The sequence below is a fragment of the Athalia rosae genome, chromosome 2, assembly GCF_917208135.1.
Source record: "Athalia rosae chromosome 2, iyAthRosa1.1, whole genome shotgun sequence".
Taxonomy (NCBI): Eukaryota; Metazoa; Arthropoda; class Insecta; order Hymenoptera; family Athaliidae; genus Athalia; species Athalia rosae.
The window spans coordinates 7,929,259-7,955,781 of record NC_064027.1 but is presented as its reverse complement, the minus strand read 5'-3'; the positions used below and the strand labels follow the sequence as shown (position 1 = coordinate 7,955,781).

The 26,523-nt window shown below is 36.3% G+C and overlaps 7 protein-coding genes across 15 annotated transcripts; 3 read left to right on the top strand and 4 right to left on the bottom strand.

Annotated features, from left to right (window-relative positions):
• Positions 1-38: 38 nt before the first annotated feature.
• Positions 39-4,420, top strand: LOC105686704 (SET and MYND domain-containing protein 4). 3 transcript variants are annotated; one of them, XM_048649708.1, is made up of 8 exons: positions 39-153; positions 850-1,167; positions 1,932-2,460; positions 2,530-2,834; positions 2,915-3,123; positions 3,195-3,319; positions 3,429-3,638; positions 4,022-4,420. In XM_048649708.1, exons 2-8 carry the CDS (start codon positions 858-860, stop codon positions 4,341-4,343), a joined length of 2,010 nt encoding a protein of 669 aa, XP_048505665.1. In that variant the 5' UTR covers positions 39-153; positions 850-857; the 3' UTR covers positions 4,344-4,420. The 3 variants fall into 3 exon arrangements, with proteins under 3 accessions (XP_048505665.1, XP_048505666.1, XP_012257200.2); XM_048649709.1 differs by lacking the exon at positions 39-153 and adding an exon at positions 180-323; XM_012401777.2 differs by lacking the exon at positions 39-153 and adding an exon at positions 368-761.
• Positions 4,421-4,828: 408 nt separating this feature from the next.
• Positions 4,829-10,721, bottom strand: LOC105687010 (RNA-binding protein 1). Of its 7 annotated transcripts, XR_007276865.1 has the most exons (8): positions 9,687-10,530; positions 9,401-9,618; positions 8,803-8,895; positions 7,988-8,035; positions 7,838-7,909; positions 6,339-6,910; positions 5,510-5,599; positions 4,829-5,222 (listed from the first exon to the last, which is right to left on the bottom strand). XR_007276865.1 is itself a non-coding variant. In XM_048649713.1 (7 exons), the coding sequence occupies exons 2-7, from the start codon at positions 9,607-9,609 to the stop codon at positions 5,219-5,221; spliced, it is 516 nt and encodes a 171-aa protein (XP_048505670.1). In that variant the 5' UTR covers positions 9,610-9,618; positions 10,564-10,721; the 3' UTR covers positions 4,829-5,218. The 7 variants fall into 7 exon arrangements, 4 of the variants coding, with proteins under 4 accessions (XP_048505670.1, XP_020708709.1, XP_048505671.1 ...); XR_007276864.1 differs by having other exon boundaries at positions 5,510-6,910; XR_007276866.1 differs by having other exon boundaries at positions 5,510-6,910; positions 7,838-7,885; positions 9,687-10,527.
• A 161-nt stretch (positions 10,722-10,882) lies between these two features.
• Positions 10,883-12,051, bottom strand: LOC105686695 (mediator of RNA polymerase II transcription subunit 18). Its single transcript, XM_012401764.3, has 2 exons — positions 11,530-12,051; positions 10,883-11,427 (listed from the first exon to the last, which is right to left on the bottom strand). The coding sequence occupies exons 1-2, from the start codon at positions 11,733-11,735 to the stop codon at positions 10,977-10,979; spliced, it is 657 nt and encodes a 218-aa protein (XP_012257187.1). The 5' UTR covers positions 11,736-12,051; the 3' UTR covers positions 10,883-10,976.
• A 114-nt stretch (positions 12,052-12,165) lies between these two features.
• On the top strand, positions 12,166-13,887 carry LOC105686990 (pre-mRNA-splicing factor RBM22). Its single transcript, XM_012402293.3, has 3 exons — positions 12,166-12,360; positions 12,464-12,517; positions 12,693-13,887. The coding sequence occupies exons 1-3, from the start codon at positions 12,307-12,309 to the stop codon at positions 13,806-13,808; spliced, it is 1,224 nt and encodes a 407-aa protein (XP_012257716.1). The 5' UTR covers positions 12,166-12,306; the 3' UTR covers positions 13,809-13,887.
• Positions 13,888-14,216: 329 nt separating this feature from the next.
• LOC105687000 (partitioning defective protein 6) lies at positions 14,217-21,333 on the bottom strand. Its single transcript, XM_012402305.4, has 5 exons — positions 20,613-21,333; positions 19,827-20,055; positions 17,806-17,933; positions 17,419-17,697; positions 14,217-17,233 (listed from the first exon to the last, which is right to left on the bottom strand). The coding sequence occupies exons 1-5, from the start codon at positions 20,670-20,672 to the stop codon at positions 16,928-16,930; spliced, it is 1,002 nt and encodes a 333-aa protein (XP_012257728.1). The 5' UTR covers positions 20,673-21,333; the 3' UTR covers positions 14,217-16,927.
• Positions 21,334-21,471: 138 nt separating this feature from the next.
• On the top strand, positions 21,472-22,157 carry LOC105687119 (coiled-coil-helix-coiled-coil-helix domain-containing protein 7). Its single transcript, XM_012402511.3, has 3 exons — positions 21,472-21,691; positions 21,757-21,855; positions 21,946-22,157. The coding sequence occupies exons 1-3, from the start codon at positions 21,584-21,586 to the stop codon at positions 22,054-22,056; spliced, it is 318 nt and encodes a 105-aa protein (XP_012257934.1). The 5' UTR covers positions 21,472-21,583; the 3' UTR covers positions 22,057-22,157.
• Positions 22,152-26,522, bottom strand: LOC105687111 (ethanolaminephosphotransferase 1-like). The gene is made up of 8 exons (XM_012402497.3): positions 26,209-26,522; positions 25,710-25,778; positions 25,424-25,616; positions 24,937-25,199; positions 24,586-24,743; positions 24,171-24,351; positions 23,904-24,080; positions 22,152-23,827 (listed from the first exon to the last, which is right to left on the bottom strand). The coding sequence occupies exons 1-8, from the start codon at positions 26,266-26,268 to the stop codon at positions 23,765-23,767; spliced, it is 1,164 nt and encodes a 387-aa protein (XP_012257920.1). The 5' UTR covers positions 26,269-26,522; the 3' UTR covers positions 22,152-23,764.
• Position 26,523: the final 1 nt, after the last annotated feature.

The window sequence follows — 26,523 nt, the reverse complement described above, 5'->3', positions numbered from 1 at the left end:
TCCTTGTTCCCTGTGAAGTCGAATTACATTCACAAGTATCGGATATCACACCGAGCGAATCTATACGACTCCCCTTCTGCTGTAATGATGAGTTAAAATAGACGAACCAAAATACCCCCGCGTTGAATACCGACAGTCTCGAAGGAAACGCCGGTAAGCATGCTTTCGAATAATACTACGGTGTACGACAAAAATTGCTAGTCTCAAATCAGTTTAGAGGTATAGGGTAAAAAATTTTTACGATGAAGAAACACGTTTTCGGAACATACTATCCATATGCATGCGATGAACGTCAACTACGATAGACTTGAATCGACGATGAAGTAATACGAACGATTCATTACGCAGTGAACGCTATAAGGATTATATTTTTAACATCCAAACTCAGATATAATTATGTCGCGATGGTGTTGAAAAATTATTCATTTTCACTTTCTTTTCTTTCATAATTCTCTAGAAGAAGAAGAAAAAAAAAAAAAAGGAAATATTGATTCGGGGCAATAGAAGCAATCTAGAATAGTAGATTCACCGTTTCAAAATATTATATTGAAAAAGATGAAACCACAATTTTTTTAAACTTATTTTCTCTTCATAATATTGCTGCAAGTTTAACCTGAATTTTAACAAGTCGGCAAATTTGGGTGCGTGTTTTATAGCATTGAGTCTTACAGCTCGCACGTTGAACTTTTCGGATGATTTAACTCTGTTGAGAAAGGATCCAAATTATATTGCATTCAATTGAGGGACTTTCGACGATTAAAGTTTGTAAACAATTGTATTGTAGATGATTGAGAGAAAAAGACGAAAAGACTTGCTATAAATTATAATAAATCAACGTTTATTAACCAGGCCTGATAATGCTGGAACGTGAAACGGAATCTGAAATCGGCGATTATTTTCGCGCCAATCTCTTGACCGTACGCCAGGCTGTGAGACCGCAGGATTTCAAAAAATTTACGTCACTTAAAACCGACGGTGAGCGAGTTTCCTTCGTCCTGAAATATCCTGAGGCACGTATCCTGCCACTGGAATTTCCAGGGGTAGGAAAACGGGACCGGAATCGAGCCCTGAAACTGAAAGAAACTGGGAACAGTTCCTTTGGCCGCGGGAACTTCCTCAAAGCTTTGGACAATTACTCGGATGCTGCAATAGTGGCACCCGAAAGCGGTACGTATTATTAATTAACGAGAAAAATCGAGGGAAAGAAAACAAAAAGGAAAGAAGAACGATGGTACCAAATGCGGCGTATCGTTGACTCAAATCTAAAGCAAATATTACCGTTTCGTTTCACTTCACGTGTTTTATGGTGTTGCACGTTTACCTGCGATCCCAATCTCGATTCAAACCCATACAAGTAAGCACGCTGCACACCTGGATTTTTTTATACCCATACAAGTTTTTAAAAACGCGTGTGAATTGCATAGCGACAAACTCCGCGAAAAGTTTTTTTAAAACATTTCAGAGATGGTATCTGATATTATACCTCGTTAATTACGGCATTACCGAGCAAAGCGTAAAACCCGAACGACGAACAATTTCCGTTCACTTGATAATCGTGAATTCGGATCAGCGTTATGTGATTAAGTTGCATACAATTAGGAGTGGCGAAAGATCCACGCTGGTTAAGGCCGGCGTGCAGTTTGATGAGTTGAGAAAATGCACGTCAAGATTTTCATCCCACATAAGCTTTTTTTCGCCAGTTACATTCCAAAGACAACGAAGATTTCTTAGATAATCGATGTTGTGCAGCGATTGTTGTTTTTACATAAATTACCATCTATAATTTTCACTTACTTTCGATCAATCAATCTCTGCAGATGAACTACAAAGATTCAAAAGATGATAATATTGACGCACAGAAGCTTTTAATTGTAAGATCAGGACTTATTACGACTGTTTCGATTGACTGTATTAAAATTACTTTCGTTTAGAATTACCCATAATTTTGGCGAACCGTTCTGCGGTTTTATATCATTTGGAGCGGTTCGAGCTCGCTGTGTTAGATGCCGAAGAATCCTTGCGCCTCGGTTACCCTCAGAACCTGTTATACAAACTGGAAGAACGTCGGGCCAGGTGTCTTCTAGCTCTGAAAAAGCACGCCGCAGCAATCGACGCTTTCAAAAGCACGCTCAAGGCGCTAGATCACGCCAAAATAACCGGCGAAAAAAAGCAGAAAGTAGAATACGACGTCAGGGTCATGTTGGCAGTGATGGAAAAGGGAAACCAGTTGAACAACCCATCTGGATTTAAAAATCGGGGGTCAACAATCTCTCCGGCCAAAGCCTTACCCAAATTATCTGGGAACCAGAATCCTGATTATCCAGCCTTGAGCGACGCGGTTGAAATCAAGGACTCTGCCGGTGCCATAGGGCGACACGCTGTCGCAAAACGCATCATTTTACCCGGCGAAGTGCTGGCTCTTGAAAAAGCACACTCCGCCGTTCTTCTTCCGGAGTTTAGGTATAAGCCTGATTTTGAGATTTTTTCCACAATACTCAATATACTCATCAATCGTTAATTCGGATTCAGATTGACTCACTGTCATCTTTGCTTCACGAGAGTGACTGCCCCGGTACCACCATCCTGCAATTCCTGCACCATCATTATTTACTGTTCCACTAAATGTCGAAATCGGGACGCGAAGGCACACGTAACAGAGTGTTCCATTTTGTTAGCATTGTACGTGTCCGCAGCCTCCGTGACATGTTTTCTAGCCCTTAAAGCGGTCAGGCAAAAGTCACTGTCCGAGTTGTTGAATTTGAAAGATTCTTTGAAAACTGGGGAGACTATGAAACCATGGAAGTCAGAAAACTACCAAGCTCTTCATGGACTAGGTAAACTGATATGTTGTGACTAAATTAGAAATGGGTGGATTATGTTTTGGATGGTTTTTTTAACATAAAATTTACTTCAGTAACTCACGAAGATGAACGAATGCCGGATGACCTGTTTCACAGAGCGTACATGGCCGGTTGGCTGCTTAGACTTTTGAAACGCAGTTCTTACTTCCCTGAAGAGATTAATTCGCCAGATATAGCTGAAGCTCAACTTTCTCCAGAGGAAATCTTCGTGGCAGGATTGATTCTTCACAACATTCAATTACTCCAATTCAACGCTCACGAGGTATATACGTGTGCGCACTTTTAACTTTGTGTAGAGCAAAATTATATCATCTTCCGGAATCCGTTCTCCAGATTTCAGAATTAATCCGACCCAAAGGTGCAGTTACTTTGGACAGATCGAAAAGTATCTTTATCGGTGGAGGGGTATACCCATCCGTAGCGCTCTTAAATCACTCCTGCAACCCCAGCGTCATCAGGTAAAATTATGGAGTTTAAATTTTCATTTGATATCGAAAAATGTCCAGTATTGAGTGAGAATGTCTTCTTGGCATTAACGATCGCATTCCGCATTATTTTGTGCAAAAGATACTTCATCGGGACAACAATGGTCGTCCACGCACTAATGATGATACGTCCGGGCGAAGAGGTCAGTGAAAATTACGGCCCAATCTTTACCGTAACACCACAAAACGAACGGAAACGGAAGTTAAGGCTACAGTACTGGTTCGATTGTAGCTGTAAAGCCTGCGAAGGTAATTGGCCGCTTCTCGAAGAAATAAATCCAAGAATACTCAGGTAGGCATGAGTTTGCTCAAAAATTTGTTGCTATTCATCTAGGTCGAGATCTATTATGGCCTAATCTGGACTCACTATAGATCAAATTTGATACGGAGCAATTATTTTTGCATCCCCAATGTCCTAGAAATCGACTCACTAAATAAACCATGCATGCAATATTTGGCGATTGCATATCAATTAGGATATTATGAAAGCTCGTGTGCCAATTTTACAAGCATACTGGAGGTATGAAATTAATAATCAATCATCGGTAAACATCGATAATTGATTATTAAGTTCAGAAATAAAAGTTCATGTGTCCTATAACAACGTATTCGATAAAAATGCTTTGATGATCGATCAAGTTCAATTAATCACTAATGATATTGCATTCGTTACAGATTCAGATGCGAATCTGGTGAAGCCTGCAGCAACATACTGCCAGTATCAACCGAATCAAATGAATTCATGGTGCCCTGTCCAAAGTGTAAGAAGTCAACGAATATCTTGAAGGGGTTGAAAGCCCTCCAAGACACCGATGCCATATTCAAAGTAGCGTCTAGGCACCTTGAGAATGGCGAACACCAGAAGGCTCTGAACGGTTATTTCGATATTTTGAAATTACTTGATGAACATTTGGCATTGCCACTAAGAGACTATCACCTGTGCCAACAAGGAGTTAGACTCTGCTTACTGGCTATTGGGAATAGCAGTTTCGTGTAACGTGTCTCCTGTTGCCCTGTTTTCCTACTTTCGACTACCTATTCATCGGAAGATCAATAAAAGCAATGTAATGCAAATCAGTTATCATTAGTTGACCTGCATTTCCACGATGAGTGACGGTGAAACGAAGCTGAAAAGGTTGAAAGGGATGGCTCTGAACCCAAGTCTCGACGATACACCTCATCACTTATCATAATTCTTTGTAATGGTAAATGCCGAATGGTGATGTATATGAAATTAATTAGGTGGCTGACGGGTTATAATTTTCAACTGACGTTACATGGGCAGCATTCTACTGCGATTAATGACCGCCAATCAATCACTTACCAATACCATGGAAACAGAAGTAAGATTTTTCTGACTAGTAGAATATTGTTAGTACCATAACGCAAGCCATTATTGAACTGATCCTTCTATTTATCTCTGAAACTTCTGAGTTATCTATAAGATTACGGGATTGATAATTAAGTGAGGAAATGAGAAAATTTACCATGTATTATAGCTTTATTTTAAATCCTTAAATTTGTAAGAGTACAAAATAATTAATACAACATAAAACAATTGTGGGGCTCAATCACATCATATACGTGTCCTATGCAAAGTCATTCAATCAAACGCTCCGTTGATTGAATCTGATTTTATAGTCAATAATTGCAATAAAATAGTTAGTTTCTCGATATTTTTTAAACACAGCGCGGATGTGGGTGGGTGTGTGTTGTGTATAATATGCGTCTTAGTCTAACTTAAAGTTATGTGTCATAATATTCGTATGATGTGTGTTATTTTGAACATGTGATTTAATTAATTTACAAAGAATGCTTTGCTCTTCTTCATCTTGGGATTTTAAAGTCCTTCCTTTCTCGAACATTTAGCACCTAACTGTAATTGAATAGAACACGATATAAACTTGCGCGGGAACAAAAATTCACCGCGAATATACAAAAATCAGAATTCATGTACAAGGTAGGTGCCAACGAGCAAAAATAAAGTTGCTTGAATTCCAAATTGCGAGTGAATAAGATAATTTTGTACACTAACAACGTGAAGAAATGTTAAAAAAAACTATGGAAATCGCTGGCAACCTGAAGTAAATAAATAAACATAAACAAGAGATACCATTTGGGTAAAAAGTAACTCCCAAAGGATTGTAATTTATTTTTTAGTACCGTCTGTCGCGAGGAGAGTCAGAACGTGAGCGACGATCGCGGCTTCTACTGCGGGTGATTGACCTCCTTCGTGGACTGCGTGACCTTGACCTAAAATATCACAGACAATAAATTGGAATCTCTATTTTTTAAATAAATATTAATCTTAACATCGAACTTTGTCGCAGTTCAAAACCAATGATTAGGAATAAAAAAATAAAAAACACAGCATCGATCAGTAGACATTAAATGAATAATCTACCAATGTGTTTTCATACATTTTACAAATTTAACCAGAAGCCGATAATGCCCTAATACTTTATCAAAGAAAAATCATATACGTTAAATAAATTGAATTTATTACAATATTACGTCGTGAAATTATGCTAAATTTTCCATTGGTAATGAACAGCATCAGAGTTCACACGAAGTAAACAGTTATAGGTATGAAAATCATCGCAAGACAATCTAATTGAATTGGGATAGTCTAATCCTAATGCCTATAGGGAGATAAACAAGTTAGACACAGTAATTAATAATTAATATAAATGACATCTCACCAACAATGGTAAAGCAAACCAAAAACAAAAATGTATGATTAATTTAGTAATTAAATAAATTTTATAAAAGTGAAAATAACTGTTACACACCAGTTCTTCGGGCTAATGAAAAGTACCGACACTTTTTTTCATGAATCATAAGAACGAATATAGATTATGCATCTCCAAACACCGCGGAAGTCAACGATTTGAAAATAATTTCATCTTGCAAGAAGCAATGCGTCATTAGCCCGAAGAAAATTGGCCTAAGTGAAAAGATAATAAAAAATCTTTGAAAATCGGTGAAATACCAGACAACTGTGAACATGTGGTGGTGGTGGTTGTGGTAGTTGGTTGGGTGGTGGTGGGATGGTGTGTAGGTGGTGATCATATTGCTTTGCTCGGTCGAAGAGAACTGGCGGACGCATTGTCAGCTAAGTTAATCGTGACGGTGGACGAGTAGTAGTAGCAGTAGTAGTAGTAGTAGAAGTTGGGACGGACGAACGGACGCGCCGATATTTTGATAGAAGTATTCGTATCGCGTTGGCTGATCGGTGGGTCACGATGCTTCCTAGCTCCTAGAGGCGGAGGTAGCCCGAAGAAGTCTTTTTGTAGGGGAACTGACGGACAGCTACGGACTGTCGGACGACTTGACTCCTAGCCATGGTGACTGGTGGTGACTGATGGTGACTGGTTGGGAGGTTAGTGGGCAGGCAGGCAATTTTTTCAATTTGATTGCTAGATTTTGTAATTTTTTTTTTTTTGCATTGTTTGTTTTTTTTTTTTTTGGTCTTTTTTTCACGGTGGCTGTAGTAGTAGAAGTAGCAGTAGAAGTAGTAGTGGCGGGGAGACGAGCAGAGCTAGGAGCTGACTCTGGTAGAATCTGCAAACGTCAGTTTTACTAATATAACCACCATACTCCGGACTTCTAATTGAATATGTAAATTTATTATTTAAATAATTTAATTCAAATTTTCATTGTCTTATTAAGTTTTTTCTGCCCACATTATTACCATTAATAATATAATTACTTGACAATTTGAGCATCGCTTATTTCAATGATGCTAAAAATATCAATAAATTTTATGCGATAGGAATGTTCGAATTATTGATGATGTTAATGTTTTATTTTTTCTGCGACTTTTTTTTCTTTTTTTTTTCTTTTTGCAACACTATACACTGTTGGCTAGTTTTGCATTCTAATATAACATGGTTGACTGATAATTCAAATCAGTAAATGTAACTTCAAAAATTGACATTGTGCAGAAAATCAAGTTCTGTGAATAGATAATGCTGATAATTTTGTGATGCCTGCAGATATAATATATTTTTAGAAGGCTTTTAGTATGAATGTGAAATATCTAAATATAATAGACTGATCAACGGTAAAATAATAAACTAATCATATTTGAAATGAAAGTACAAGATACATATTTTCAGATAAATACGTACACTCGATTTGTATTTCAATCACAAGATGATCACCAGACACCAGTATGACATTTCTCACTAATCCTACACATTCGATGTACAAGGAAGTTCGAACTGATGAAGACATTTACTTGTGACATTTCAGAATATATGAACAAACAACACCATTGCATCTGAGCATTTTTATTTATAATGTGACTTGGAATGTAACTCACAGTTCGATCTTCGACTTGATAAAACGATATGCAATCATTGTGACACTACATTAATTCAAACTCAAGCAAATGCAAATACGTACTCTGTGTCCGTACAGGTAGAAATTGGTATTCTGCGTCTAATGTACCTGAAAATTCATGTTGTATGATTGTAATTATCTCACCTAGAGTACCGGTCGATTCCGGTTCCTCGCGGACTGCGCGACAACGACCTAGAATAATTGAGAAAAATATTTCTAATCACTCCATATTGATGCCAAGCTGCGTCTAATGCACCTGAAAACTCTATTGAACGATCTGACATGAAATCTTACCTTGGAAAACGCCCTGGGGACCTCTTTCGTGGACTTGGAGATCCGGATCTAAAATGTTTTAAATAACGATATACCCTCTGTCTTCTATTTTGCTACAATGCACGATCAAGGCCCAACACTAATATCTACTAAACGAAGGACATGTACTTCCCAACGTACACTCCTCTATAATTAAAGTACTATGTGTATGGTTAACACAAATGCAACGGTGCCATTTGTTAGCACTAGGAATTTATTTTCATGTGCAATAAGTGACCAAGCAATGCTTTGTCATTCCTAGTGACAGCTAGTCTCATAAGTATGATGTATGCAACTTATGATAACCGTAAGTTTTATGGCGATATTTCACTCGAAATATTTCATGATGGAATAAAAAGTAGCAAGCATTGCTATGTGCAACAAAAGTAAGATGTGACTAAAAATATTGAACTGATAAGAGAGTAAAAAAATACCTTTGTTGATCAATCTTTTAAAATTTACTTTTTAGACAATTGCAAAGTTCAAATCAATTTCAATCATTAGTTTCCAAAATGATAAATTAAAAAACAACAAGCCCCTTAATTTGCAAGTTACACATCTGGCAGACTGGGACTAATACTAGGAAAACAACCAGAGGAAAACAAAAATTGATGAAAAAAAAGCAGGTCAATCTGATTTGAATTCAAAACTGGTGTCAGAGGTAAAATTGTTTCCTTCATTCAATACTCTTACTCTTACTTGGTACCTCACCCCATACCTACTTGGGAAGTCACTTCGCAACCTTTTCCACTTCTAAGCATCTGTAAATGTTTTAATATTGTTGCAGAAAGTTTTACCTGGAGTATCGTGGGCCTGGTCTACGTCCTCCACCACCACGACGACTTCTTCCTGATGACATTTCTACTCTTACTCTTGTCCCACAACAGCGTCTGAAAAACAAAAATACCTTAAATTATAATATTCCACCTTTGCTCAGAAAATCAGGAAAAGTTGCCACCCTTTGTTATTACTGTGGAAAAACTGGCACTGTAATTCATGACTGTGAGTAAATTTAAATAACTTTTACAAAGATAGGAAAATCATCTAAACTTGACAGTCAGTGATTTTTCTAAAAACTGAAGGATAAATTTGAGGGCACCTGACAAACTGATAAATTTTAAGAAATGATGGAAGTTGCATCTAGGAGATTAAGAAGTATAGCTATTCTCATTTCTAATAACAGCGCAATATTCTTCTACAGTATGGTTCAAATGGCTTTATTCAACAAATTGGTAGTCTTTTACACACTTAAGAGACAAAAAAATCTGCACTTTCATACCTGAAACTTTTATTTTGCTACAATACAGTCTGTTGGATAATTATTTTCTTTTGGTGCCAGGCATTATTGGTAAGAAAAAAATTAACAAATGTGTTTAACAAAGAATTTGTACTTACGTTCCATCTAATCCTCTGACTGCATCTTCAGCGTCTCTAGGGTCCTCAAACTCAACAAAAGCAAATCCTGGAGGATTTCTTGCAACCCAAACGTTTCTTAGTGGTCCGTACTTGCTGAAGGCGCTTTCTATCTCATGTTTACTGGCACTGCTACCCAGGTTTCCAACGTATACTTTGCAAGACGGATCCCATTCGCGGTAACGTGACATGATTGTTGACTGTGAATTAATGTGGGTACAATCATTAATACTTGTATCTTTAATCCCTGCTAATAAATGTTTCTTACCATTTCAGTTCTGGCGAAATGATTTAAATCTATTTCGATTCACAAGTTACTTATTCGTTGGATTAAAGTTTTTGATTAACATATGTAGTAACTAAAGTCGCAACAGCTTGAATTTAATTGGCTCAGCTGCAAATTTTACTCCCCTTGAAAATGTTATCGTTTATGAGTTGAATAATTAAACACTAGCGTCCAGTAGACTCAGAACCTGCGGGGGCGGAAGGACTAACGCTATTGATCCAAAATGGCGGAAAACTGGCGGGTTGTGAATTCCCCGTTAGATCGAAATTTTACTGCCATGAAAATTAAAGAGCTCAAATACAAGACATTATTATCGCAGGGTACAAAATTAGTCCGCGAGAGGTACGTACAAGGGCAGTTATCAAGAATTAGAGCTCAATACCGTAGTCAGTAAAACCGTAGATTACGAGGACCAAGGATGACAAGATCATTATTAGGAATATGTCGAAATTTCACCTTCCGAGTAATTTGCCATCGCAATTTTCGAAAGTGCGAATGGAAGAGGGGTGAAAGGCTTGAGTTCAAGTTCGGTCCGCCATTTTGCGTTAGCCAAGAGTTCTAAGCGAAATTTAACTGCTATCGAGGTTATTCCATGGCGCAGTACGTAGGATATTTTTTGTCTATTTTGAATTGATGATTTATCCGGTTTTATCAAAGGTTTCATATTTCAAAACGTAAACATCTCTTTTACGTGAAAGACCTTACTACGTGAGTGTAGGCTGGAAACCCACGCCATGGAAATTTTCAACCACTACGGAAATGCAATGCGTTGTGATAGTACCACTTGATAAGATATCTAATGAAGGACGGTAGCTCGCTGTTATATTTCGAAGTAATTCCAACAGCAACTCTTACTCACGTTTGATAGAAAATATGTGTATATTCCAGGCGCTTCGAATTGGCGATCAAGATCACAGTTCTACACACAACCGCCCTAACGCGTTACACACGTAGAAATGCGACAACCTACAAAATGGCGGTAGGGGCGAACATTTCATGTGCGATGCGTGCGCAGTATATGCCGTAATGTAGTCCTTGTTAGCAGACTCCGCGATTGGCGACAATTCTACTCATGACTCCAATAGATTGCTGAAGATTGGCCGTTTCCACAGAGTTCGACTAATCGCATTGTTTCGCGTCGCGCATAAAAGCCGCTGAACGAATTTAAATACAGATGATTTCATTTGGTGAAATTATATATTTATTTTCCATACATAAAGAGTAGATGTTGGAGAACTTGAATTACATTTTCTTCACCTTCGTCTTGAATTTTTAGTGAGCTAGTCGTTTGTAGTCGATTTTTTCAAGTTGCACCAAGGGCTTCAGCTGTTCTGCAAATATCCTCATATCTTCAGCTATTGCATCTTGTCCACTAGGAGCTAATACACTTAATTCCACTAAATAACTTTGTGATATTGGCTCCACACTCTCAGGCAATTTTCCCTGCCCCATTTTAAATATTTTTGAAACGGTTACCTTCATTCTACCCTTACGAAACATGTAACCCCTAACAATGTACTCAAAATCTAATCTACAACCTAATTCAGTGAGAAACTCCACAACTGTACTACTCGTTGCGATATCTATGCTGCTCCTCACTATTGTTGGTCGAGATTTGTCACCCAGTTCTGGCTGCCCAATGTATCTCAATTGCCAAGGCATCTCCTGATAATCCAAAGCTCTACGGACTCGTAACAGCAAGGGTTGTTCCGGTGGAGAACCCCTGAAAGACATTACATTTCATTATTAAGGATTCAGTAAACCAATAGCCTACCAGTCGAGAGAAAGAATCGATTGTTAATATCGCATTCGGACAATCATGTACCTTCGGATACTAAAGCACATTTCATGGTCATGAAAAGATTCTGGTCCACTATCGACGTTATCGCAGAGCCCTCTCAGTCGATGCAATAACACTTCAACTGCGCTATCCAGTACCGAGCCTTGCAGAAGGTACTCTTGATTTGGAATTATGTTCGATTTTAATGCAGCGCTCAGACTATCCATTGCTGTGTTTATTTGATTTGTCATTTCTGAGGATTGTTTGTTGGACAATCGGAATTATCGTTGTAAGCTCAAGCAACAGTAAATCTAGTCACCATGAGTTAAAGCAATTGTTGCGGATAATCAACTATAGAGTTTTAGAAGGTTGGGCCTGCATCGGCTATGAATAGATGATCTAAAATTAAAATCATCCTGTGGTGTGATAACTACTGTAGTATTCTCTTATAATAATTGAAGAATAGGAGACTTTGCTGAAAATAATATGTAGACTCTACACAAAATCGTTCACAGAAAATCTGCACACACAACTCAAATCACCTGTCACAACAAATGCAACACTGAGCCGTAATCCAAGACAGTTCATTGGGTTCACTCCCTGAGCTCCCATACAGGCTGGACGCTAGAGACCTCAGTTGGAGGTAATTCAAGTTGACTGATGCCAACCGAATCCATTCTTGTTAACTGATATCGCTGTGGCCATAGAGCGTAGGGAAGCGTACGTCTTGTGACTTTGTGGTATTGGATTTTCTTGGTGTGTGACGATAATTATTGTCGAATAAAGTAGATTTTTATTGGTGATAATAGTACTGACGCTATAATGGCGACTTCAAAAACCACAAATACATATAATAGACAAAATTGGGAAGACGCTGTAAGTCGAAGAAATATTTCACCTTTCTATACAAACATTATTTATTTGTCAGTGGAATTAGTGCTTTATCAAAGTTAATTAAAGCAATATTTTCTCATCCTAGGAATTCCCGATACTCTGTCAAACGTGCCTGGGTGATAATCCTTACATTCGTATGGTAAGTTAATTACAGATCCCTATTCTCATTCTACATATGTACTACATAATGTACGTACGTTACAACACGAAACCTTAGACGTAACTGGACATGATATATGAGATTTAGCCTTGAAACTTCCATGATTACTAAATCAAATGACATTAATCCCTCAGTTTTTACTTTACATTTACAGACAAAAGAACGTTATGGCAAGGAATGCAAGATTTGCATGCGACCATTTACAGTGTTCAGATGGTGTCCAGGTGCTCGAATGCGTTTCAAGAAAACTGAAGTATGTCAAACGTGTAGTCGTCTGAAAAATGTATGCCAAACATGTTTACTAGACTTAGAATATGGTCTACCGATTCAAGTACGCGATGCAGCATTGAAGATCAAAGATGATTTACCTAGATCTGATGTAAACAAGGAATATTATGTTCAAAATATTGACAATGAAATAGGCAAACTTGATGCAACCACTCCAGCTGGGGCGGTTGGAAAGTCTGCTGCTGCCAGCGATTTATTAATGAAATTGGCTAGAACCAGTCCATACTACAAACGAAACAGACCACATATTTGTTCATTCTGGGTCAAAGGAGAGTGCAAACGAGGTGAAGAGTGTCCATATCGCCATGAGAAGCCTACCGATCCCGATGATCCACTAGCAGATCAAAACATCAAAGATCGGTACTATGGTGTTAATGACCCAGTAGCTGATAAATTGATGCGCAGGGCAGCGGCTATGCCAAAGCTGGAACCACCAGAAGACAAGTCAATCACGACACTGTACATCGGAAATTTGGGCGATGTTCTTACGGAAAAACAGTTGCGGGATCATTTCTATCAGTATGGAGAAATTCGATCTATTACAATGGTGCCTCGGCAACAATGTGCCTTCATCCAATATACACAACGTAGTGCTGCTGAAGCAGCTGCTGAGAGAACCTTCAACAAGTTGATATTGGGGGGAAGACGTTTGACCATAAAATGGGGCAGGTCCCAGGGCCGGCAGGCCATATCAGCTGCTGAAACAAGCAGAGAAATGCTAGAGCCAGTTCCTGGCCTACCTGGAGCTCTACCACCCCCTCCTGAGAATATGGGCAACAATTTCTTCAACTTGCAGGCTACACCAGGAATTATGATGATTCCTCCACCTCCAGTAGCACCCCAATTCATGTTTACTCCTCCAATGGCTGCTGCGGCACCAATTTTCCCACCAGGAACAACGCCAATTCATTATCCAAGTCAAGATCCTTCCAGGATGGGGGCTACTCAAGGCATTGGAAAACCGTGGCCAGAAGAAGATTAATGTAAATAATAGTATCCCGTCAAATGGGAGAATTATTGTATACACTTGATAATATGATAAATAAAAAAAAATTATGTCACGACTATTGTTTCATTTGTAGTGACGGTAATCGTCACCAAAGTTTTTACGAAACTTGACCTGATATCACTTGAAATCTACTAATCAATTGATAATTATCGGACACTTGTATGCTCTCATTGTTCAATAGCACCATAGATATAAATATATCTATGCTAGCACGAAAATATTCGGCTACTCTACAATAATCTTATGCTTTTCTACAATGTACCTTTAATGTATTTGATGATTAATAAAAAACAAACAATTTTAAGCAATGATTTTTATGCCCATGCCATATCGTGTGAAATAATAGAAAATGCAGAGTTGAGGAAGAAGGAAAAGTCACGATGAAATACAATAAAATACTTTATTTTGTAAGCTGCCATTGAAAAGAGCTACATCGTTATACGTAATTGATACTTTTTATGGTTTTTATGCTAAATCAAGATATAAGTACCTACGCGAATAAATAATTTTTGCAACAATTTCGTCAAACTGATAAGGTGTAAAGATAACGTACAGCCGAAAAATACTATGTTAGATGCCTCATATGTTTAAACGGAAGGCACTATAGACGTGAAAAATGAATATCTAAAAGATTATCCGAATGTAGACAAACTTTTACGACGAAGTAAGGCTTCACCTAGAACGGATGTTCAATTTATTCTTGTACTGTTTTGGAAAGCACGATGAAAAGTGTCTTATATTTAACAATAATATTAGGTAATTATTATTATCATTAATTTTACATAAGTTTTATATAATAATACATTTATGTAGTAGTTTTATTTACATATTAAAATCTGATTAAAGTTAATTCATAAAAATATTGTGATCGTTTTTTAAAAAATATTTTTGGAGTGTGATCAATTTGCGGTATATAATACTCGCATTAATATATTAATCGAAGAAACGTTACAAAACTGTAGAAAAAGTTGACATGCACACGTTGACACGTTAAAAAAATGGAATTTTCATCAATCACGAGTCTGTGGAATGTGTGGCATACATTGCAATAAAACCGATAGTTTTCACCCGATATATCGGTGAATTATTGTCAAAATGACAAAGGCACGATTAACTATGAATACAAGTGTAAAAGTACACAAATTTCTTGCTGAAATGTCACCTCATAAAAATACTATCAATAGGCGTTCAACATACGTGAGATATACTATCGTTCAATCAAACAACAAGTAACGATCATAAAAAATGGCTCTAAACTTCAAAAACTTCAACACTCAACACACCTATGTATGTAGTTTAAAAAACCAAGATCACACGAATAGGCGTGCGCAAATCTATTATCATAGAAGATCATTAAAAACGAAAATTATTATTTGGAATGATTTACAGACAGTAAGAGCGCGGTGCACAATATGCCTGACAGAAAATTAGATTGCGTAAAAGAGCAACGGCTCTCAAGAAATACATGAAATCATGAATAATAACTATCAACCTTATTTACAATTCTTACTGTTGATTAAGGCCCCTCTGTATTGTGTATTTAGATCATATACAATCCGATACCGTTGAAACCAATAAATAATAGTATAAGTATCAATCATTAACTGTTATGGGTTGTATAGTTTCGGTCATGATTTTTAGTTTAAATACCAATTCGAACTGAATGATCTTGTTAGGCACAATGTCATCAAGTCATATCATCTTGCCTCCCGCCTCTCTTAATCGTCTTTGACCTCGTTTTCGTTCATTATTACGAAAAATTTTTCAATGTTTTTAAGTACATAAATTTCAGTAATTAAGTACTGCTCGGTATATTTGTTCAATTCTTACAGTAAAATGCTGCCATTCATTAATACTTCCGTTATCGCATACTAATCATAATATTAATTATTTGTTTATATCATATAAATAGCGAAACTGTGTTTATATTTATTAATATTTATCTATATAAAAATAATATTCTACAATATTTTAGAATTGTCGATATTCTTGACAATGATAAAATCGTCAGATACCTCGATAATTTTTCTTTTTTCTGTTTATACAGATTTGAAATTTCTTATTGCAGTAGATAATATTGTTTACGAAAATCACACTGCCCGTAGACCGGGTGATGATCTGTCGGCGATTATCATAATCTTTGTAAATCCAAAGTGCGTAGCGTAAAAAATATCCGTTGGAGCAACTACACTGACCGTTGTGAAGCCTAGGTATTCTGCATCTCACTACAATTTATAGGGCTAATTTTCTATGAATAAATGTAGAATTCCAAATATGTACTTATATTCAGTTCATGAATTCAATACTTTACTCCGAACTTCAATCCTTTACTTCATTTGGAAGTGTTCAGTGTTTCATATCCCACGAAATTTTAATAATTTGATAGTCATAAAAAATATTCGCGCCTTCGTCGTATGTACAGTAGCTGCAGAAAGAAAAAAAAACGAATACGGCCGTCTATTCATCGAACACGCACGTTGATAAATGAATGGTGAAAAAAAATTTCTCTTGTCAGTAGAACGCCGTTTACGAGAATATTGATTGATTCAAATCTCGATTGAGTCTAATAGATAAGATTGAATGCTTGCAGACCTCGGTACAGGTCTCTCTTAAAAACCACATGAAATAAACGAGTGACACAAAACAACTAACGACAACGGCCTACAATTAAAATATATCTGAATCTACAGCTTTGCGAAAGGAGTATTTCAATGGTATATTCATCAACGTGCGCAACTGGACTAATGTATTATTTCAGAATCAATAATCACAAGAGCTTGTGAAATCAGTGCATAGAATGTTGAATACATTGTCACGATCATAGTGGAAAAAATTAGCATCATTTCTCTTTTCTTATAGAATTTTTAAACAAATTCATGCAGGAAATTGCACTCGCTTGTTCAATTCTGGTAAAGTACTATTTACATTCGTTACTAAAATCTGGGCTGCCTTTTTGTACTCGTCTAATACAAGTAAAGGAAACACTATCCCTGCAAATTCCTGCCATTTTACCTAAATGAAGCTATCACTGTTTTAGTCGATTCATTAATTTATCTAATTAGTCGAATGATGCTTTATCAGATGTATCCATCTTAAAGATGCAGCACACCTTGGTCGTGATTAAAATGATTGTGATGATGGTGGTGGTGGTGATGTGGATGTTGATGATGTGATGTCGATGCATCATCGTGCAGCGTTACACCAGTTAAATCAACTATTTCATCAGCATCTTCATCACTACCAGTAGCTGCACTCTGCGTAGACTGCTGGCTACCCGATGATAGTTGACTGTTACGTGAAAAAGATCCACGCCTTGGAGCAGCAAGGGCTCCGCGTTGATTGGCTGGCTTTACCGTGATTATCAAATTTGAGGAATTGGCCACCATCATGTCCGTGACCTGTGTGCAAAATTAATTCTTGATAACATTATGTATCATCAATATTGACTAGAATTGAACTTTGGCAACTAACAAATTTTAGTCTTCAGATAACCCATCATAAATATGTTATAATGGTACTTTTGGATCTAAATTGTTATTGATTGCACTTTAAAATATATTTAATTACGAAATAATCACGTTACCTGATCTAGAGTTTTACCAGCAACTTCTATGCCATTGACTTCAAGAACCTCATCGTTAACTGCCAAAAGCCCTGTGCTTTCAGCAAGGCCACCAGGAACCAACCTGCTGATAAAGATCCCTGGAACTTTTTCAATTCCCCCACCGGCAGAGGGAGGCAAAACCCGCACACTACTTCCGTCTCGAATATAAAAGCCTAATGGTTTGTCTGAACCGTGTTTCAATAGTCGGACACGGCGGCATGTCTCAGGAAGAATGTCCACGTCAATAATAGCCGAAACCTAGCGATATTTAAATGGGGATTCATTATCTAGTGTTCAAATAATGATAATAATGGTATTACATATTCATTATCATATGAAAATAGTTAACTTATTGGGTATGCGGACCTGTCTAAAATCGTGAGGATTCGAAATTGCCAAGGATTTTGGCTTTCCTGGTGTTCCACCCAGAATACTCGATATCAAATTCCGTGGCTTCATTGTACCATACCCATTCACTTCTTCAAGGCTGTCCCCTGTAACAACATTCAATAAAATGCCATTAATATCTTGAGATAAAAAGCACGTCAGGATACATCATATTTAAACTCATGAAACTTTTCAAATTTACTCCAAAACAAAGGGGCGGATACAAATCAAGTTTGCTCATCAGACTCAGCACTCATCATCCAATGCAATGCGTTCTAGTTTGCTTGTACATGCATATCAAAGCATTTACACTTGCTCATGCAGTACTGATTATGAAAACACAACGCATACTAATATTCCTGAACGTATTCAAGACTTATGACTATACTACAGAGCAACGAGCAATAAGAATACATTACATTAAGAAGCAGGAATGATTGTTACACATATGGACAAATATCTCAAATAATCTCTTATGCAAATCACATTTGACTCACACATTATAGATACCAAGCTTTGTAAATGACAACAAAAAACTATGCGTAGATAGTTTCTTTAGAATTAGCAAATCATAATTTCAAAGTGAATATAGATAATGTATCAAGATATGTGAGGCATCTGCTGCTCATATAGAAACATTCCATGGAACTTAGTAATGCCAGGTAAAGATTTTTCAAATAATAACCAAGTGCGGAATATAATGTATACAAGTTGGCGTGAAATAAACGCCCCCTTCTGGCTCAGACTCACTCTCTGTTGACTGTTTGATATCACCATAATCATCATCCTACGAGGACAAAAAATTGATAAGAAAAAGAAAGAAATAAAAAAATTACTTAATTTATGAGAAGTGAAACTGCCATTAGAAATTCTAGAATTCATGATTCACCATAGTCATTGTGAAGATGAATATTAATGTTACTTCTTTGAGTGAGGCTATGACAATATGTGATTGTTATTTCAAGAAATAGAACACCACAAGAAAGACAAAGAAAAAAACCACAGTTTTAAAGTTATTTCCATAAATGAATTTTATTTTAAAAGATTTGTACAATCACAGGATTAACACATTGAATTAGAAATTAGTATGCACAATAAAACTTTTTATCTAAAATAAAACTAACTAATCAATAAGCTTGTAACATCTTGTAGGATAGATTTTTTGAAATCAGCCAAGTTTGTAAACATGATTTATATACATAATTTAGGATTCAAGACTTCAAATAATCTGCTTGAAAATTAATCACATAAAAAAAAGTTACACTTAACAAAAATATGGCACTGTATTAAGTTTGGTAGTTAAATTTAGTGAGAAAAGCCTCGAGGTAAAAAACTACGTATCTAGTTTACGTAAAGGTTACATTTAGAATGGCAATTTATAAAAAATCACAGACAGCAGTGGAGCACTTATTATAAATATTCCCCGGAATGTTAAAATACACAAAGCAGATTTCTTTTCATACAAAGGGTTTTCAACCAACAGTAAATCGTGCTCGAATTTCACTCCTCAGAAAATCACATGTTTGAAAGTCAGACAATGTAAATTATTTATCAAACAGCTACTGGCCAGAGGCACCCCAAAGCTGCACTCCGTCGCATTCTCATACACCAAAAGCCTGCTGGCCCATTCTGTCCCATCGTACCACAATTACCGCCTTTCACACACAGAATAAATTAAAATTAAGAGAAATCTAAAAACCATAGCTGGGATTCACCTCGATGCAATGACTTTGTAGAATTATTTATGAACAATTTCGTTTATATCATACAAGAAACTAGCAAATATCAATAGCTACTTAAATTTATATACCTTTACAAAGGATAATAGCTGTTTTGCTCAATATGAAATTCCAAATACTGATCTAATCTATAAGACTATTAATACTTTTTTATATTAAAAACGCCAGTAATTAAGGGATTTCAGGCAGAATTATTACTCAATTGCATCAAGGTATCAAAGTCGGCAACTGACCAGAGAAGCTTATGAAAGTCAACATTACCTTTGCGTTGAATGATGATTCGGAGAACTGGTTTCGCTGTGAGTAACGCTCTGCCCAGATTATCATCATTGTTAATTGGTAGTAAATCTCCATCTCTTGGGTCCGTATATGATATCAAAAAACTAAAATCGGCGTCAAGATGATGTAGCTTTGCCAACAGATTTTTAAAGTCCTCATATCTGATTGCTTCATTTCGATTCAATGAAAATCTTCTAAACTCAGCATCAAACTATAGTAAATGAGAGAAAATAGATTAATGAAAAACTTGAAACTTGATTTTAAGTCATGTGGGCCTGAACAACTGACTTTTTGACATGTGATGTATACCTTGAATAAAATTAACAGTCAGGAATTTAGCACACCTCTTGGTACATTTAAACTATCATGTGTACTATAAAATGATGTTCACTGTATCGAATAAATATATCTCTGTTGGCAATCGTCCGAAACAATAATAGTGGCATTTTAATCATGTCAATTGTAGATTGTAACCGAGCGACTGTACCATGATTCTATTCAAACTGATGAACAGTGGGCGAGCACAAGGTAAAAATATTCTCGATGAAATCATAGAATTAGAGCGAGTCACATGCCCTTTCTATGGAATAAAATGCAGGGAATGACTCATTTTCTATGAATGAAGAAATTAATATGGAAATAGGTACACCAACATCAAATATTGTTCAATTGAAACCAGGGAAAAGACAGAGAATTAGATTGATCAAGGGAATATGGATTTACATAGTAAGTGGTTGAGCTCAAGATTGAGCAAAGTAGGTGCCTCACCTTGCTCTTCACCTCGACAATGCCGTTGTCGACGCGATGGTGTAGTTTATTTTTCGACATGGTTCATATGAGAAATAAAAAAAAGTCTCAGCAAAACCCCTGTCGCCGACGGCGAAAACCCATAAACAGAAAAAAATAACCCGTACAACACGTAGGGACGCGAGTTGTTGGTAAAGAACGCGAAACCATAGTACGAAAACAGGCAAGCTGCTGAGTGATGATTGGTTTACATATGTAGGCAGCTGGAGCACAGAGGCGCGACGAGTCCCACAACCACGACCTGAACCAGAACGCGCGGCGTAAGTGTCGCCATCGCTTTCGGGATCTCCGTTTCAGCTCACACTCCCACCATAGGCATTCCCTTAAATCCAACTATTCACAACTGGAGGGAGACGATAGGATAGCTTTGCGAAGGGTGCTTTGATTCTCACTGAGATTCAATGTTTCCCAATTCACGTATCACTGTACTATACTCAGGGCTATCATATTTTACTGAATTTAGGTCATGAAGCGCAGCACCATCAGTCTGATATCACAGAATAAGAAATAATCAAATAATTAAAAATAAACCAAATAAAGGAAAACTTTCGTTATCTCACGTCTGCGATAATACTACGTAAATTTTAAGCTGCACCTCTAGACTGACTGATCAGAGGATCAGTGATCACTGGCTATGAATTCTATGAATGTGACAGGGAGGTTTCACCATAGGTGGCGGAAAGCATAAGCAAAAAATAAAGAGGACAGAACACTGATCTCAGCGGGATAGAAACTACCTGAGAAAATCATGATAGTGCTCTCTACCGCAAATTAGAGTTACTAAATATTTGTTATCGTCACGGGCCTCTTACATCTTGGTCACGGGTTATCACTGTTTCTACCGTGTCAGACTAACCTAACAGGGACGGGGCGGCTTCAATTTGGTTCTCGAACAACACTATTATTTACACGATCATAATTTTTTATCAATTATGGCAACACCTAAAGAAGTGCGAGAATTGAATAAAGAAAAACAGCAACGAAGATCTATGAAACATGTATCAAATCTAAATTCTGAAATAAACAATCCTTGCCTAAAGGTAGTCATTGTTGCGTAAAAAATTATGTCTGGTTGAAAACAGAAGTAAAAGTGGTCAAATTTTAGGAACACAACTTATCTCAAAAATGTCTCAGTGATAACAATTATGATGGAAATCAGTGTCAACTATATTTTCTCAACTACCAAAACTGCACAGGTTTTTGGGTATAAAAATTTAATATTGTAAAGACGATTGATATGTGCAAAAGTAATTCTATAGCTACATATTATTGAAACATATCATCAACATTTCAGCATAAAGTATCACTAGACCGCAGGAAACAAGGATTGGAACCATATCTACCACTACCTGAAGATAGAGCAGCAATAAAGGAAAGCTATTTGAAAGCTGATAAAGTTAAGTAACTTTGATAATTTTCTTGGTTGGGAATTGAATTCTAGATAAATACTTCCGTGTTATATGAATACTGGTGTTATACTGAAAATAAATGTATCTGGTACATGTTTGCAATAGTGTTTATTTGTGAATCCGGGTGTACAGTTAACAAATAAATCGCAGCTTTCATATAGATATAGTATGTATGTTACTGTTAAGTATTTGGAAAAAGTATCATGTCATTCTATCTGATGAAATATTTTGAACAAACGTGCTCCGCATTAATCGGTCGTTTACTGAAAAAGCATCAACAATGACATACTGCATGAATTTCATTGGCTTTGTGCTTTGGTAAGGATTAAGAAACAAATATGAATAATCATTGTCAAAGCCAATTCTTATATCCTTTTAAGTAAGAGGTAATTGCAAAGCATAAAAACGACGTTGCGTTTAGATATATAACCTACGTATACACAATTCAAAAATGATCTCTGCATATATACATATACATACGCACATAACTTTCTACATCACTCACAGTTGATACATAGAATTCGTAATTATTTTGTACATTCTTCTTATTTATAGTATCATTAAATTGGTTATACTTTATACATAAATGCAATATTTAATATTATCTAAGTTCAGGATTACAAAACACGAGTTATTTTTAAAATATCAAAGAAAGCGCTCATAGAGAATTGACTATGATTGACAGTGATATAATAGTTGTATTCTGAGAGCGCAGAGAAATTATTGCGTTTCAATGCTATTCGAAATTATAGGTGAGGAATGGAAAATCACTGACTGACTTGAAAGTTTGGAAATTCATTATACATATCATTGGAAACGAATTTGATTGAAGAGCCCGATACGATATGGGAGTTGAGCGATTTGATTTACCACATGTGTTAAACACTACTTAGAAGTAATGTGGCTAAATGTGTCGAGCACATTGAAATTTAGCATATTGAAGGATTGACACTACATTTGTACAATCTAATCAATAAGAATTACAGTGAAGGTAAGGGGGGGCATGAGAAAAACCCAAATAAATTGAATGCCGAACGATTCAGACAATTAGATACGTGAAGAATGTGCTAACGGTTTTTAAATTAATTTTATCAATCAGGAAATAATTGCCAGGGAAAATCGAAAACTCACAAGGACCTAGTGAAAAATTATAGCTACTATTAATATTTCGTCCGAGCGACGATACATGTTAAAAACTGAGAGGTGTGCACTTATGAATCTGCGTGTTAGCCAAAACCAAACCAATATGTGATAAAGAGAGCTGACCAAATTAGTACCTAAATCGGTAATAAAAAAAAATGTAGTACGTACTGTTCTTTGCTGAATTGACTTTGTACCAATATCTAGCAGTGCCATTCTGCTTTTCCAAATATTTCCGTGTACAGTAAATTTTTCTAAGAGCAATAAAAGCGGAAAAGATAAACGAGATTAAAAGAGACTTTGGTAATACAAATAAATAGACTAGAAAAATAATATTGCATCAACAATAGTTTGGCAAAACTGGAATATAAAAAAAAACAATCTAGACATCTATCAGGGCATAAATATTTAGCATTATATGGTATATGGCTGTGGCAATTGATAAGTAAGGTTCGGGTAATTGGCTATGCTAATTAATAGATGTTTTTCTCTTCTTTGTGGAGTGATCTTCATCCATCTCTCTTTTGTTTCTCTCTGTTTTTAACATGCATCGTCGGCAAGTAGTCATTCGGAGTGTTCTCTTATCGTAAAAGTGTGGATACGGAAGTGATGGCACATTTGTCTGACCTGTAATCAATTTCAAAAGTATTTTCAATAAATTGTGATTTTTTGTTGCAAAATGCGTTGCAATCAAAATACTCACCACACAGGCTCCATAGTGTATATGAGCCAAAAGAGAAAGAATGGCTACTAGATACATAGTTTCAATTTCAAGTGATGGTACCATAAACGAAAAGGCAACAGCACCTGCCACAGGAACCAGAATCAAAGGCAATACTTCGCACCTAGTATTGCTCATTTGAGAAACAATTAACCGGCACTGTGAATCGCATCGAAATAACTTCAATTAATACAACAGTGTGTACTTAATATAACTAATCTTTCTATAACTCAATGGAATGATACTCACACAAATGTTAGAAAATATCGTTCCAACTGCAAAATAAATGATTCTCGGATCCTTCTCCAGAATATTATTTGGTGAGCAAGTGACCCAAAAAGTCGCAATTGCGAAAAAGAGAACTGCTGGTACTAAAGGTCTTATTGCTTCTGGTAGAGATCTCATCTTTCCTGTCTTATCCCTGTATGATCTATGCATAGTCAACACAAAATATCAGTTAAAGGACTACCGCATAACTTGGACATTCACTTGTTTTAAAAGAAGGGGATGAGTTTCAATCATTTCAAACAGTGCAAATGAACTTTGCATGTTCCCCTATGCTCATAAATTTTACGCAATGATTATAGACGTCAGTAATCCTGATGAGTTTTTACTATCTCTTAGCAATGACCACAAAGTTTAAAAGCATAGAAATAATAATTACTTGTATATGTTCCAAAGCACCACCGGTAAATTGGAGATGATTGCACTAACGTACAATAAAGTTTCAAACATAATACCAGCTGAAATTCCACCAGGTAGCATAAATTTCCAGGCTTCGTGACCGCCAATACTCGTTAATATAAACACGATGATAGTTGCCTAAAATATATAGCAGGGTTTGAGTATACATTCCCAAAAAACTAATGGTGCAATTTGAATATCTCATTGCGCACTGGAGATTGAGCATAGAAAGATGAATTGAAATAGTTTTCACACTATCTACAATATGATTTGATAATGTTGTTACAACATTGTTGCCTATATAATGATATATAATCAGTATCGAACATACCAGCATTGAAGCATCGTATCCCCAAGGCAAAAATAGAACACCGGTATTATATTTCTCCCAGTGGCTCAGGTAGAAATTGACGAATACGTTCCAAAGAATAAAATACATCCTAAGGGGTGAGACGCTATGGTCGGTTCTACCAAATACCGAATACATGCAAACGGTAATCAGCATGGCTGTCCAACTATCAAGACCATGGTCGAATAATTCTCCCAGAGGCCCCGAAGTCTGTGTGCGTCTTGCTTGCTTTCCATCTATACCGTCTGATTATAAAAGAAAATCACTGACTCATTATCAAATAATAGAATTCTAGTTACGCAAGTGAAAATTCAGAAACAATCTAGTTAAGATTTGTTGTTGGTTAATTTAGTTCAAATGCAACTATGATTGTGTTTGTCAGTATTGATGGAAGAGAATTATGAACCGTCTACCTTCTTTTGACAATTCTACTAGGGTGGATTTTTCATGAGGCTAACTGAATACTTACCAAGTGTATAGGCCATAAATATATTAAAAGCAGCCATAGCATAGACCCATCTTGGTATATTTGGATAATCAGGCATATCATCACTGGATGCGTAAAAGAAATAGTCGTAACTTGCAAACATCAGGAAATTCATGACAGTAAATAGGAATCCAGAGAATGTCAATAAATTTGGCGCCACCCATTTCGGACAATACTGTAATTGACAGAAATATATTTGACAACAAATCGTACAGATCATCTCAATAATTTTGTAGTCATAATCTTCATAATTATTCAGCTTTCGTACCTCAACTACTTTGTTCCAAAACGGGTGCATCACATAAATACTTAGAGGACTTGTATCTAGTGAGCTGTACTGCAAATGGAAAGAAAAAGATTGAATCATCACATAGTTGGATTGGATTGTTCGAAAACTCACTGAAAATCTATAAATTTATACTACTATCAGAATTCTCAGTCATTACTATTTAGCAATACCTCTACTCGTTGAGCAATACCCCTACTCAATATTATAGCCCTGGAAAATAGTGTGATTTTTTTCTCATGAAAAATTATCAAGATTACGTGTCAATTACACGTTGGTATTTCATGTACTGGAATCATCAAGTTTTTTCTTTAATAAATTAATTATCAAAATTATAATTTATTATGACACGTTCGAAATAATGGAATGCTTGGCATCTGTAACGTGCGTGACATCGGCGAAGAGACTATTGACATCACATGACATTTGAAAGACATCGTTGAAATAGCCAAGAGGGAATGAAGCAATGGTCAGAGCTTACCTTATAGTTTTCGAAGCCCGTGAGGTGCTCCTGCGTCAAATACTTAATCTCCAATTTCATTTTGGGAATTTCGTGATATCCAAAAAACTAACCACAAGTGTGATCACTACTTCACAAATTATCAACTAATAAACTTAGTATTTCAAACGGTTCAATCGATGACACTATTTGACGTTATACATTTTAAATAATATTCTTACAACAAATTAACATGTTTTATTATTAACGATAACGAAATATGACTTGAGCTGAGTGCAAACTCCTCATTATAAAACTTCTGCGATTAGGGCACTCGGGGCTTAATTTTTCACGCAA